General features: G+C 38.8%; 1 protein-coding gene across 1 annotated transcript in view; it reads right to left on the bottom strand.

Moving 5' to 3' along the window:
* CFAP299 (cilia and flagella associated protein 299) overlaps window positions 1–13,579 on the bottom strand; it is a 579,020-nt gene that overhangs the window by 544,386 nt on the left and 21,055 nt on the right. Inside the window, exon 2 of the mRNA XM_059397269.1 lies at window positions 3,281–3,411. Within this exon, the coding sequence (XP_059253252.1) occupies window positions 3,281–3,411 (131 nt within the window). The remainder of the gene's footprint in view (window positions 1–3,280; window positions 3,412–13,579) is intronic.

The raw sequence follows: 13,579 nt of genomic DNA, 5'->3' as shown, positions 1-13,579 counted from the left end.
TTGCCTTAAGAAGAGCTTTCCCTGTTCTTCACATCCCCCAAATCTTAACTTCAGGGTGTCACCACAGCAACTATGACAGAATGCCTCCTTTTCTGTTGTGATTGATTTTATGGAGCTAGAATTCACATACCATAAAATTCAAACTTTTAAGGTGTGGGATTCAATGTTCTCGGTATATTTACAAGTTGTGCAATCCTCTCCAAGTCTGGAATATTTCAACACCTCAAAGGAAGCCCCATACCCCTTAGCAGTCATTCTCCATTCACCCTTCCTCCCAGCCCTTGGCAACCACAAGTCCACTTTCTGTCCCCATGCATGTGCCCACTTCGGACATTCTGTACAAACAGAACTGTACAGTATGTGGTTCTTTTGTCTGCCTTCTTTCCCTTAGCCTAATGCTGTCAGGTTCTATCTATGTGGTAGCAAGTGACAATATGTACTTCTCTCCTTTTCATGGCCAAATCCTATTCCATGTGTCTATGCCACCTTGTCTTTACCCATTTGTCAGGTGATAGACAGTTGGATTCTTTCCACTTTACGGTGACTATGAATAATGTGGCTATGAACACAGGTGACCAAGTTTCCTAATGGACCTATGTCTTCAGTTCTCTTGGATGTATGCCTAGGAATGGAATTGCAGGGTCTGCGTTCAACTTTCTGAAGAACTGCCGAACTGTTTTCTATTTTACATTCACACCAGCAATGTAACTGTCTTTCATTTATCTAGCCCTCAGATTTCTTGAGGGCAGGGACTCTCTTATGTTCTCCCATATCCCCAGCATTTAGCACAGTGCCTAATGCAATATGGTTGTGTATGAGTATCTGTAAAGTGAATGACTAAATTAAAAGCACAATAATTTTTTTCACCTTATGCCTTCTTTTCGAGAGATACTTACCAAAATACCACTTCCTCACAATGCTCCCCCCAAGTACCTTTAACTTTCTTCTCTACAGACTCCTTCACCTCTGAAACTAATCTAAGTAAATAAGACTCTTAGGTACCAGCGCTTCTTGAGATGGGTGCTGTATGATCACCAGAGCAGAGGATTGGGATCTACAAAGGACTCCTCACCGGCACATTAGAGAAGGTAATATAATATAATCTGATGGTAGAATCAAGTGTTTCTTGTTTCCAAGTTTCAAGTTTCCAAGTTTACAATTTTCCAGCTGGCAGACAGGCAGATAATTCATGTGTATTTTCAAAGTCATTCTGCAAATACAGGCCGAAGACGTATTTGACTCTAGGTCTCCCTCTGCTGGCCCTGCTGTCACTAACGCTGGAGGAGGAGGGAAGAGAGCAAAGTGACTGCCTCATGGGGCCAGAGGCAACATATGGGGCCCATCCCATTACAAAGGCAGCCAGAGGAGCTGCAGATGAAAGGGCCTTCCAGTTCTAGCAGCTCTGGGTGGGGATTAGCCTCCCATGACTGGTACTTAAGTAGCCTGATGACTTCCAGCTCTGGCCAGTTAGAGCGACTATTGCATAGAGCAAATACTCACTTTGATCCTCAAACACAAAGTGGACATGATGCACACTTACACTTTAAACATGACCAACTTCTCTTGTATGAATTGGACAGGTCTCTAATAAAATATGAATATACATTAATTCCCTGCAAAATCTCACAAAAATCTCTCCACTTCCGCTCTTGATAAACATCTACTGGTACGGAAAGAGAAGACTCCCCTGATGTTTTATATAAGACACATCACACTGTACCCATATACTTGGCATCATTTCAGATTTTTTTAAGAACAGAAGTCATGTATAACAATGTTGAATAAATTCTCAAACTTTTGTATAAAGGACCTGCCGTAAGCAGAATGCCCTTGGGCCAGAACCCCAAGGTTGCCCAAGCCCTAATTCCTAGAACCTGCAAACATGTTACCTTACAGAGAAAAGGGGACTTTGCAGATGTAATGAAGGTTATAGACCCTAAAATAAGGAGATGATCACGATAATCTAGACGGACTCACTGTGACCACATGGGCCCTTAAAAGGAGAGCTCTTTCTCTGGCTAGAATCAGGAAAGATGCTGCAGAAGAAGTCAGAGAAATTTGAAGGGTGAGAGCATTTTGAACTACTACTGCTGAAAGGGGACCATATGGAAAGCATGAGGACAAATGTGGGTAGTCTGTAGGACCCCGCAGCCCAGGCCCCAAAATGACAGTGGACAAGGAAATGGGAACCTCAGTTCCATAGTCACAAGAAACTGAGTCTGGCCAGTAACCTGAATGAGTATGGAAGCAGATTCATTCTCAGAGTCTCCAGACAACGACTCGGTCCAGCCAACACCCAGATTTCAACCTTGTGAGGTACTGAGCAGAGGCTCCAGCTGAGCCATTGTCCTCTTAACTTCTGACCCAAAGAACTATGAATAAATACATTCATGTTGTTTTAAGCCACTGAGTTTGTAGTAATGTGTTATGGTAGCATCAGATTACTAATATATTACCAAATAACAGTATATTAAATTCCAAAATTCCCTGGTAATGAAGCACAGTAACCACTAGAACAATCAATTAAAATTGCACACTCCTGGAACCAATTCCCATTTCACTACCAAAACATTATTTGTCATGATAAATACATGAGATATTTCTACTCATAATTATAGGGCAGTTTTAAAAATTATATCTAAAAACAATGTGCCAGTTTCCAAGTAGTTGTCCTCTTCAACAGGCACAGCTTTAGCATTCATTTTTAAAAAGTAAACAGATGATTGCTTTGTCACACCTTTCATACTGGCTTATCCATTGATAAGGTTCACTTCAGGTATACATCTCTTTCATAATATATCTAACATATTTAATTAGATTCCTAGTTCATGTACCCTGTATTAGTCACATTAAAAAAAGCCAGTGATCTTTAATAAAGTTGAATGAAATAATGTTTTCAGAAACATAAGTACATAAATGATGTCAAAGACTTATAGGTCTCAAAAGTACAAAGAATTCTAAGGCAAAAGTCACTTATATTTTTAGTATATAAATACATAAAGCCAATAACACTGACTTACTTTTTAATAAGACTTTATTAGTCTAATGACAGTATTTTAGTGTTTATATTTCTAAATTCATAGCTTCAAGTTGCATGTGACTTCTTGCAAGCACATCACAGTTCCTGCAGTTCCTGACCAGAACAACACATGCTTGGGATATTTCAAGTTCTACCTGCTCCAGCCAATGTTTCTAAATTACAACAGGGCCACTGGAATTAGACTTTTCCAGAGACTCTACACGATGATATAAAATCTAGATTTGGAACACGGACACTTACTTCTTCTGAGTTCTTTCAGCCAGCCGCGCGATCTCTATCGCGGCCTTCCTTGCTTCAAACTCTTCCCTCCTCACCACCTCTCCAGTCCCGCGGTAGCCGAGCTCCACCAACTGGCGGGCCAGGCTTTCATCCTAGAGAAAAAGATAAATTTTAAGATTTGTGCACGAATTAGACATCTCAGTTTTTATTCAATGTATACCAAATAACTGTTTTAAATGAAAAATCAAATTTATTTTTTATATACGACACATGTGAGATATGAAAACTTAGAATTCTTTCTAATGACACTTTCATCAACATTGGATTGTCCCCTTCCCCACAGATGTACAATGAAGATAGAAAGCAAACATCAGTCACTAGATCTTCTCGAAGGGATTAAAGGACAAAAGTCTGTTGCGTTTTTGAACCATTTATGAGAGCAGCTGTAGATGATTAATAGAGCATCTTTGAAACAATAAAACTGAGACAATAGTTCTCCTACAAGAAAGACTTAAAAAAACCACTTGCACAAGAAGAGAACTGGCTTCCTCCCATAAAGTGCAACATTTCAGAGACCTACTTCCTTGAAGTCAATGAACTGATGACACAGAGCATTCAAACTTCAAATACAAAATAAAGAGCAGATGAATTTCCTATTTAACTGGGAAGATATTGTTTCCATATAACGTTGGTACCAATAAAAACAGCAAAGAAGAAACCCAGAAAGATGACAACAAAAAAGCTTCAAGCTGAAAAATTCCACAATCCTTTAGGCCTTTCACATTTCAGCTACTTCAAGAAGCGCCTCACACATCTGTGCCGCCTGCACAGAACATTCACAAAACAATAGTTTCCCCATAATCTGAGGAGGTGACATTTTATGTTGAGTTACTGATACAAAGACTAAAGTATTATAAAAATATGTATATGTTAATAATGTTCTTCATGTTATCATCTTGGTTACAATGAAATAAGCATACATTTGACTGCTACAGACTCTTCATACATCACTGTGCAATGCAAGAACCGCCTCACAGGAAAAAAAAAAAAAAAAAAACCCACCTGACAGGATTAAGTGAGAAAATGTAAGAGGCCCAGTTAACAATCGATTCAGCCCTTAGAGGTTGGTTTAAAATCCAACCAGCAGGAAGAAAACATTTAGACATTATCAGCTTAGAAAACGTGCTACTTTCCTTTGCTAAACATTAAAAGCAAACGCAGTTGACTGTCAAACAGCAAGGGTCTGAACTGGACAGGTCCACTTACATACATTTTTTCCTCAATAAATATACTGGAAAATTATTTAGAGATTTGCAGCAATTTTAAAAACTCACAAATGAATTGTGGAGCCTAAAAAGAGTGGAAGAATTATGAAAAAGTTACCTGTGTCATAAACGCATAAAATACATGTAGATACTAGTCTATTTTATCATTTACTACCCTAAAACATACACAAATCTATGATAAAACATCAAAGTTCATCAACACTTACAGACTGTACACCATCTTTTCATCCTGGTGTCAGAAATACCCATAACATCTACAGTGGTCTGTATCCTATAAGACAATAGTGATATAGATACAGACAGACGACTCGTCTTATCAAGAATTGATATAAACTTTAAATTTAGATAAACAACAGTCCAGTACTATAAATGTGTTTTCTCTTCCTTGTGATATTCTTTCTTTTAAAATTTTATTTATTTATGTGAAAGAGAAAAACAGAGAGAGAGACTGTGAGCAGAGTAGGGGCAGAGGCAGAGGGAGAAACAGACTCCCCACTGGGCAGGGCTCTGTTCCAGGACCCTAGGCCATGGCCCGAGCTGAAGGCAGCGGTTCACAGACTGAGCCACCCAGGTCCCTCCATACGACGTTCTTAATAACATCCCTTTTCTCCAGCTTACTTGATTGTAAGAATATAGCACACGATGCACGTGATATACAAAACATGCATGTTTCATGTTCTCTCCTCAGCTGTTTATGTTCTCGGTATGACCACGGTCAGCAGCAAGCCATCGACAGTTAAGTTCTGGGGGACTCAAAAGTTCTCCACAGATGTTTAACTGCATGGGGACCGGTGCCCCTAAGCCCCGTTGCTCAGTGGAACTCCATGTAGTAATGGGGATGCACTTGCCAAGCTAACACAATGCAAACCACCACGCTTGGGAGGGCTGTGGGCCTTTTTTTCTGACTCGTTTCCCTGCTTATTAGACTTGTTAATGCTCGGCTTTCGTGAGAACCACAAAACTAAGCAAATGCCTCCACCTAGTGGAATTAATATTTAATAGAAGAAAGTCGGGATTTGGGATTTGGTTTACAGAAGAGAGATGATTTGAGTATAAGTTTACATAAGTCCCTGCTAAAAGTGAGCAAATGGGAACAGCTCTCAGCTGAACTCTGACGCTGTGGGGTTTTTCTAGAAGAACATAAAGGACGCATAGTCAACACAACATTTGACATAGTAAAGCCCACTAAAAAGTGGCTCTTTTAATTTCATATAGGGCATGAGCTGTGCATTTCTGAGCGTCTTACCGGGCCACAAAAAATCATCCGGATAGCTCTGCACTCACCTACGCTAACGTGCAGTGCCACAGAGAGCAAGACCTACTGAGAAAACAAGTGGAAAGCGCTCGTTGGTGGCCTCACCAACCCCTACTTAGGAGAATCCTAAGTCATCTGTCCACTTTAAATGGTTAATCATCTCTAAAGAAATTATCCTTAAAGAAACCTAAGAAACAAAACACTTTTACTTATTCACATATTTAGCACTTCTGATGTTTTATTCCTTTGTGTATACCCATGTTTCCTGCTGATATGATTTTCCTTCTGCCTCAAAATCTCTAACACTTCTTGTGGTATAGGTCTGCCAACAACTAATTACCTTGCCTTCTGTTTGACGGAAAAAAGGAATTTCACCTTAATTTTTGAAAGACGTTTTTGCTGAGTTGGTTAGTGTTCCAGGTTGACTTTTGAGCTTTCAACACTTTAAAGATGTCACCTCATTGCCTCATGCCTTATACTACCTCTTAGAGGTGTTTAGTCTTTCCTGTGTTTTCTTTTATATAACGTGTCATTTCACTTTAGATTCTTTTAAGATTTTCTCTTTATTACGGTTTCAGCAATTCTAAGATAGTTCTTGTGTTGGTTTCTTTATGTTTAATCTGCTGGAAATGTGCTGTACTCCTTGGCTCTGTGGATTTATAGTTTTCACAAAATCTGGAAACTTCTTAGGCATTATTTTTTCAAATATATTCTATTCCCTACTTCCCTCTGACCCTTCTGGGATTCCACTTACATTTTTTGGAAGGGCAAAAAGATTATCATTTTCTGTAAAACTCTAATGGTTTTGATTTTAACAGTTCATCTGAGTAAAAACAGGTGATCAGCCCTGATAATCCAAGCATATAAAGAAGGCAGTAATCTTGCATTAATTGTCAGTGCTTCTTCCCTTATGTGAACATGAGTCACTGACTTTTAGAGGCCAGCAGTTTGGAGCAGGCTGACTATGAAGAGGCATCACGCAGAGTAGAACCCAGACATGGGTCGCCCTTAAAGAGAAGGCTTCCTTGCTGCACATGGACCACAGAACATGCAGCAAGGCAGAGGCCACCCAAGTGGGCAGCAAATGTCTGTGCAAGACTTAATTCTGACGACACGACTATTCTTCTGGGATAGACGATAGACAGCTCTCAGCTGCTGGAACAGAGGTTTGACCCCAAGGATGTGCAATGCAACAGTGCCTTCCAATTGCTGTGGCCCTGGACCTTGTAGAGTTCGATTGGGACTCCAGGGTTCCATCCCAGAAGGCCACAAAGCTCCCCAGGGTCATACTGATTTCTGGAAGGCTACAGATCTGTGGCCTGGCCTGCACAATTCACTCCCCAAACAAATTTGGGGCTGTACTGTCCCCAGGTCTTTGGGCCAGAGCCCATGCCCGCCCCCAGCAGCCCTGGAGCACAGGGCCTCCCACACTGGTCCTCTAGTGGGGCGAGGGTGAGGGGTAGATGAAGACTGGAATTGGGTGTTATGTGGTGTGACCCGACTCCGAACAGGTGAGTCCAGAACAAGAGGTAGCCTGCGTCTGGAGCACCGAGGTACTTCTCATCGGAAGAACAGAGAGAGAAACAGAGAAAGAAAGAAAAGAGGGAGAGAAGGAAGGCAGGGAGGAAGGCAGGGAGGGAGAGGGGGGGGAGGGGAGGAGGGAGAGGGAGGCAGGAGGGAGGGACGGGGAGGAGGGAGGGAGGGTGGGTGGGCGGGTCTATGGCCACCAGCTACTTAATTTCGCCCACAGGCTTCTGAGGCTGCCTTCGCTTCTGTCTTGTGTTATGATGTTACTATGTTATCATGCTGGAAAAGAGTTACTACTGTAGTCGATCTTAGATTTCTTCCACTAAATTCACTGATTTGTTCTACTAGGGTTCCAGGTTAATTTTCTTGGATTCTCATGGCAGATAATCATACTGCCTTTATAATAATATTCTGACTTCTTCCAAGTATTTATGACATTTTTCTTTCATCGCAGCATTGCTGTGGTCAGACTACCAATAAAAAGTTACGAGTACTCACACTTTTATCATGTTTCTATTCCAGTGCTAAACTTTCAAATGTTTAAGCATTGATTATGAGGTTTACAAGTGTTTGCTATGTACTCTTCATCAAGTTATGACATGAGTTTAGAATTCTATCCTATGCTTTTACTGCATCTATGGAGATTTTATATATATATATATATATATATATATATATATATATATATATATATTTTATTTAATGTCGTGGGAAAATTTGCTCAAGTTACAAAATCAGAAAAGACCAGTAGGTGGTTTTAGAAGTTCCGGATTCCCCCCCACAAAAAGACTATTTTTCACTCCCATTTGAATGCTAAATTACCTACTTTAGTCAGTCCAGGAAACAGATGACACATGTAAATAGAGTAACTGAGCAAACTGAGTGGCTGAGTTAATTAACAAAGGTATAGACAGGGTTAAGAGAAATCCTAGAGAGATAATGAAGCACCCTGCAGCTAGCTAGGGCATTAAGCTATTAACAGCCACTAACTAGTCCAAATGAGGTAAGAGGAGGGAGCAGTTAATAGAGCCCAGGGAACCAGCTGTAGGACCCAACCCTAAATTGTGCCTTTTTGGAAAAAAATATCCATCGCTAACCTACAGCACAGTATGGAAGGAATCTGGAGGGGCGGGGGGGGGGGCGGGGAGTGGACTGCCTAACCTCTCTCCTTTGGATTCTAATTTCTTGTTGGTGCCTCTAACTGGCTGAACCCAAACTGGCCAAAGGGAAAGGGGGGCCCAGCTGAAGCACTGAACAGAAATCAACCTCTTGGGACAGAGAGCAAGTTGGGGTAGGAGAGCAGGTAGGTCTCAATGGTCAAACAGAAGATATCTAATCCAAGCAGGTAAAGAATTCTGGTTCAAAATAAAATTTTCCAGAAGTTTGAAGATGTTACCTTAATTTTATTATTTATAAGATTTACTTTAATTTTATTATTTTCAAAATAATAAATTATATTATTTATATATCAATGAATATTTATATTATTTATTATTATTTATATATTATATGTAATATAATATATATTATTATTTATAGACAGATAAATTTATTTCAAAATAAAATTTTCCAGAAGTTTAAAAATATTACTTTAATTTTATTATTTATAAGATTTACTTTAATTTTATTATTTTCTTTTAGGAGTCACTCCTGGAAATGCAGTCTAAGATCAAGCTGACTTACAGGTAAGTTACTGCCACTCCAAATTGTTTTTTAATTTGGATAAAATATATAAAATATAAAATTAACCATTTTAAGTGTATAGTCCATTTTAAGTGTGTAGTATTAAGTACACTCATACAGTTGGGCAATTACTGCCACCATCAGTCACCAGAACTCTTTTCATATTGTAAAGCTGACACTCTGTACCAATCAAACAATAATTCCCATTCTCCCTTTCCCCCAGACCCCGGCAATGACCATTCTACTTTCTGTCTGTGCATCTGACTACCCCAGGTATCTCATAAAAGTGAAGTTACACAGTATTTGTCTTTTTGTGGCTGGTTTATTTCAGTTAGCATAATGTCCTCCAAGTTCATCCATGTGGTAGCATGTGTCAGAACTTTCTTCCTTTTAAAGGCTGAATATATTGCCTTGTAGACGGATGGCACCTTTTTCTATGCTCTAATCCGTCAACAGATTCTTGGTTGTTTCCACCTTCTGATTATTGTGAATAGTGCTGCTAGGAACATGGGTACACAAGTGCCTGTTCTAGTCCCCGCTTTCAATGCTCTTGGCTGTATACTCACAAGTGAAATTGCCAGATCATACAGTAATTCTCACTTTTATAAGGAGATGCTCAAACAGCTCGACTATTTCCACAATGACTGCACCATAAGATATTGCCACCAGAGGTACAGTGTTCCAATTTCTCCATGTTCTTGCTAACACTTGTTATTTTGTTGTTGTTGTGTTGTTGTTGAAAATAGCTATCCTAATAGATGTGAACTGCTATATCATTGTGAAATGGTTTTGTTGAACACAATGCTACATTAGTTTCAGGACAACTTAGTGAGTTGACAAGTTTATACATTATGCTACATTCCCAAGTGTACCAACCATCTGTCCCATTACAACACTATCACAATTATCATTGACTATATTCCTTATGCTGTGCCTTTTATTCTTGTTTCTTATTCATTCCATAACTGGAAGCCTGTAACTCCCAATCCTCTTCACCCAACTCCCCACTTCCCTTCCCTCTGGCAACCATCAGTTTATTCTCTGTATTTACAGATCTGATGTTATTCATTTTTTTAGATTCTACTTATGAGTGGAATCACACATTGTCTTTCACAGTCAGATTTATTTCACTTAGCATAGGTGCATCAATGTTATCTCAAACAACGCAGTCTCATCCTTTTTTATGGCTGTGTAACATTCCTGTGTGTCTCATGTGTCTGTGTGTGTTTCTGTGTGTATGTACCACATTTTCCTTATCCATTCATTTACTGATGGACACTGAAGTTGCTTCATATGTTGGCTATTATAAATAATGCTGCAATAAATATACAGGTGCACATTTTTTAATTATTGGATTTGTTTAAAAAAGACTTTACTTATTTATTTGGCAGAGAGACAGAGGACTAGCAAGGGGAGTGGCAGGCAGAGGGAAAGGGAGAAGCAGGTTCCCTGCTAAGCAGGAAGTCTGATGTGGGTCTCAATCTTAGGACCCTGAGATCATAACCAAAGCTGAAGGCAGATGCTTAACTGACTGACCCACCCAAGCACTCCTCAATTAATGTTTTCATTTCGTTGAATAAATATCCAGTAGTGGAATTAAGGGATTATATGATATTTCTATTTTTTAAATTTTGAGTAATCTCCGCATTGTTTTCCATAGTGGCTGTACCAATTTACATTCCACCAACAGCGCAACAGAGTCCCCTCATCTCTACATCATCATCAACAGTTGTTACTTCTTGTCATTTTTATTTCAGCCATTCTAAGGGATATACAGTGATATCTTACTGTGGTTTTTATTTGCATTTCCCTAGTGATTAGTGATTTTGAGCACCTTTTCATGTGTCTGTTGTGTGTCATTTTTCAGTCAGTCTTTTTTTTCTTTTTGGTGTTAAGTTACATAAATTCTTCATATATTTAGGATATTATCCCCTTATCAGATACATCACTTGCCAATATATTCTCCCATTCAGTAGGTTGTCCTCTTGTTTTATTGCTGTGCAACACCTTTTTATTTTGATGTGGTCCCAGTAGTTTATTTTTGCTTTTGTTTCCCTTGTCTTAGGAGACATATCTAGAAGAAAATGTTACTGTGGCTGATGTTTTGAGAAATTACTGCTGTGCTCTTCTAGGATTTTAATGGTTTCATGTCTCACATTTAGGTCTCTAATCCATTTTGAGCTCATGTCTGTGAATGGCATTAGAATGTGGTCCAGTTTCATCCTTTTATGTATAGCTGTTCAACTTTCCCAGCACAGTTTATTGAAGAAATTCTCTTTTCCTCATTGTATGTATGATTTTGGTTTTGATTTGCATAGCTAATGATTTTTTTAAAGATTTTATTTATTTATTTGACATAGAGAGATCACAAGTAGACAGAGAGGCAGGCAGAGAGAGAGAGAGAAACAGGCTTCCTGCCGAGCAGAGAGCCGGACATGGGGCTTGATTCCAGGACCCTGAGACCATGACCTGAGCTGAAGGCAGAGGCTTAACCCTCTGAGCCACCCAGGCACCCCTGCATAGCTAATGATTAATGATGTTGTCTTCTTATAAGCTTATTGGACATTTGTGATACCCTTTGAAGAAATGTCCATTCAAATACTTTGCCAATTTTTAACTGAGTTGTTTGCTTTTGTGTTGTTGAGTTGTATAAGTTCTTTATATACTCTAGATATCAACCCCTCATTAGATACATAATCTGCAAATATTCCCTCCCACTCAATGGGCTGCCTTTTCACTCTATTGATAGTGTACTTTGGTGCACAAATGTTTTTAATTTTAATATCATCCAATCCAATTTGAATTATTTTTGAATTATCATTTTATTCTCAGAATTCTAAAATTCTAGCATTATGTACCTAGTGGGAATCTTTCTAATTTGCCCAACTACATAGCTAACGCAGACTATAATCTTGTGCTTATCTCCAACACAGAGAAAATTTTTTCTATTATTCAATTAAGTATTTTATCCCCCTCATTTTCTGCCTTATTTCTTTCTGGTAAGTTTATTACATAGATATTGAGCCTCCTGGAATTATTCTTTCATATTTCCTTTCATATAATTCTTTCTTATTTTCCTCTTTTTTTCACTATATTCTGAGTAATTATATCACCTTTAACTTCCACATGATTAATCTGTCCTTTAAAAAGTGCCCATTCTATTAGTCTTTTTAAAAATGTTGTCGATTATATTTTTAATTTCTAAGAATTCTTTCTTGCTCTCTGATTCTCCCTTTTCATACATTTATCACTTTGCTCATAGGTTTCATTGATACTAAAATATCTCTGGGATAGAAAATTGAAATTTATTTAATGTGCTCCCTGGGTTTTAAATGTTTTGTTTCGCCTGACATTAGTTATTCTCCCTTGTCACCTTGGGCTATCTCTTTCAGTCTGTTTCCTCAAACATCTGTGGCTGCATATGAACAGAGGACTGGATTGCTTGATACAGACATTAGCATGGATTCCCTCCATAGTTGTACAGGTCTAGCTCCCTCACCAGACTCTCCTCTGAATAGGTCAACTGAGGACGTTATGTATAAAAGGGCGGAATATGACAACATACAGACTCCACTTGAGGACACATGGGCATGAAAGAGAAAGAAGAGTTGGGATATATCCCACTCTTCCAACCTAACTGCCAAAATAAGAAGGGCTTGGCATAAGTACAATTTTTCCAGATTTTATGCTCCTCTTCATAACTTCTAACATGAGTTAATTTCTTTGAGCTTACTTCTTTTTTCTCAGCTCCTTTACACCCTCCAGGTCTCCTTTTTAGGCCTGTACTTCACTTTCCTTAGAGAACAGTTCTCTCACTCATTCTTGGGTTGAATACTGCCAGCGTATATACCATGTACAGGGTGTTCCTCTGGCTTAGCTATGTGGAATTAATTTCTTTAATGAATTACAGGTTCTCTCCTGCCCCTCATATTATTATTAACTCTGACATTTCTCTAATCTGTTTTATTCATTTTGGCCTATGTTTTCTCTATCTTGTCAATCTGATACTACTATCTGCTTTCTACTTTACAAGAAATATGCACAATTTCTGGTTCTCTAGAATGGATCATTTCTTGTTTCCCAGTGCTTTTATTGATTTATTCTCTCTCATATTGACATAGAAAATAGGGAGACAGATGATGGGAAAATGGGAAGAGAGGAAGGACAGGAGGGGGGAAGGGTTGGTTGATTACATCCAGGGCTCTACAAATCTGCTGTGTCCACATTAGTTCTAGTCATGCTCTTCTTTCTTCTGATGTACTAAAAAAGATTCACAAAAAGCCTTCTTGCCTCTATTTGTACACCAATACAAGCCATCCTCTCAGTAGAAGATTTGAATGATTGAACCACAGAGTGTTCATTGAATTTACTGACACATCCCTCATTTGCGACCACAGGAGAAAACAATTTCTATTGAATGATGAAGATGGGAACTAGCTTGCAGTGGGTTGAAAAGTAGAAGATGAGGAAATGAAGACAGAGATTATTTTATGATTCATTCCAGAATAATAACTGTTAAAAAGGAAGAAGAGAAAAATATGGTAGGGCAAGATAGAGAGAACTCAATGA

This window comes from Mustela nigripes, chromosome 1 (genome assembly GCF_022355385.1).
Source record: "Mustela nigripes isolate SB6536 chromosome 1, MUSNIG.SB6536, whole genome shotgun sequence".
NCBI classification, from domain to species: Eukaryota; Metazoa; Chordata; class Mammalia; order Carnivora; family Mustelidae; genus Mustela; species Mustela nigripes.
This window is presented reverse-complemented; position numbering and strand designations above follow the sequence as displayed.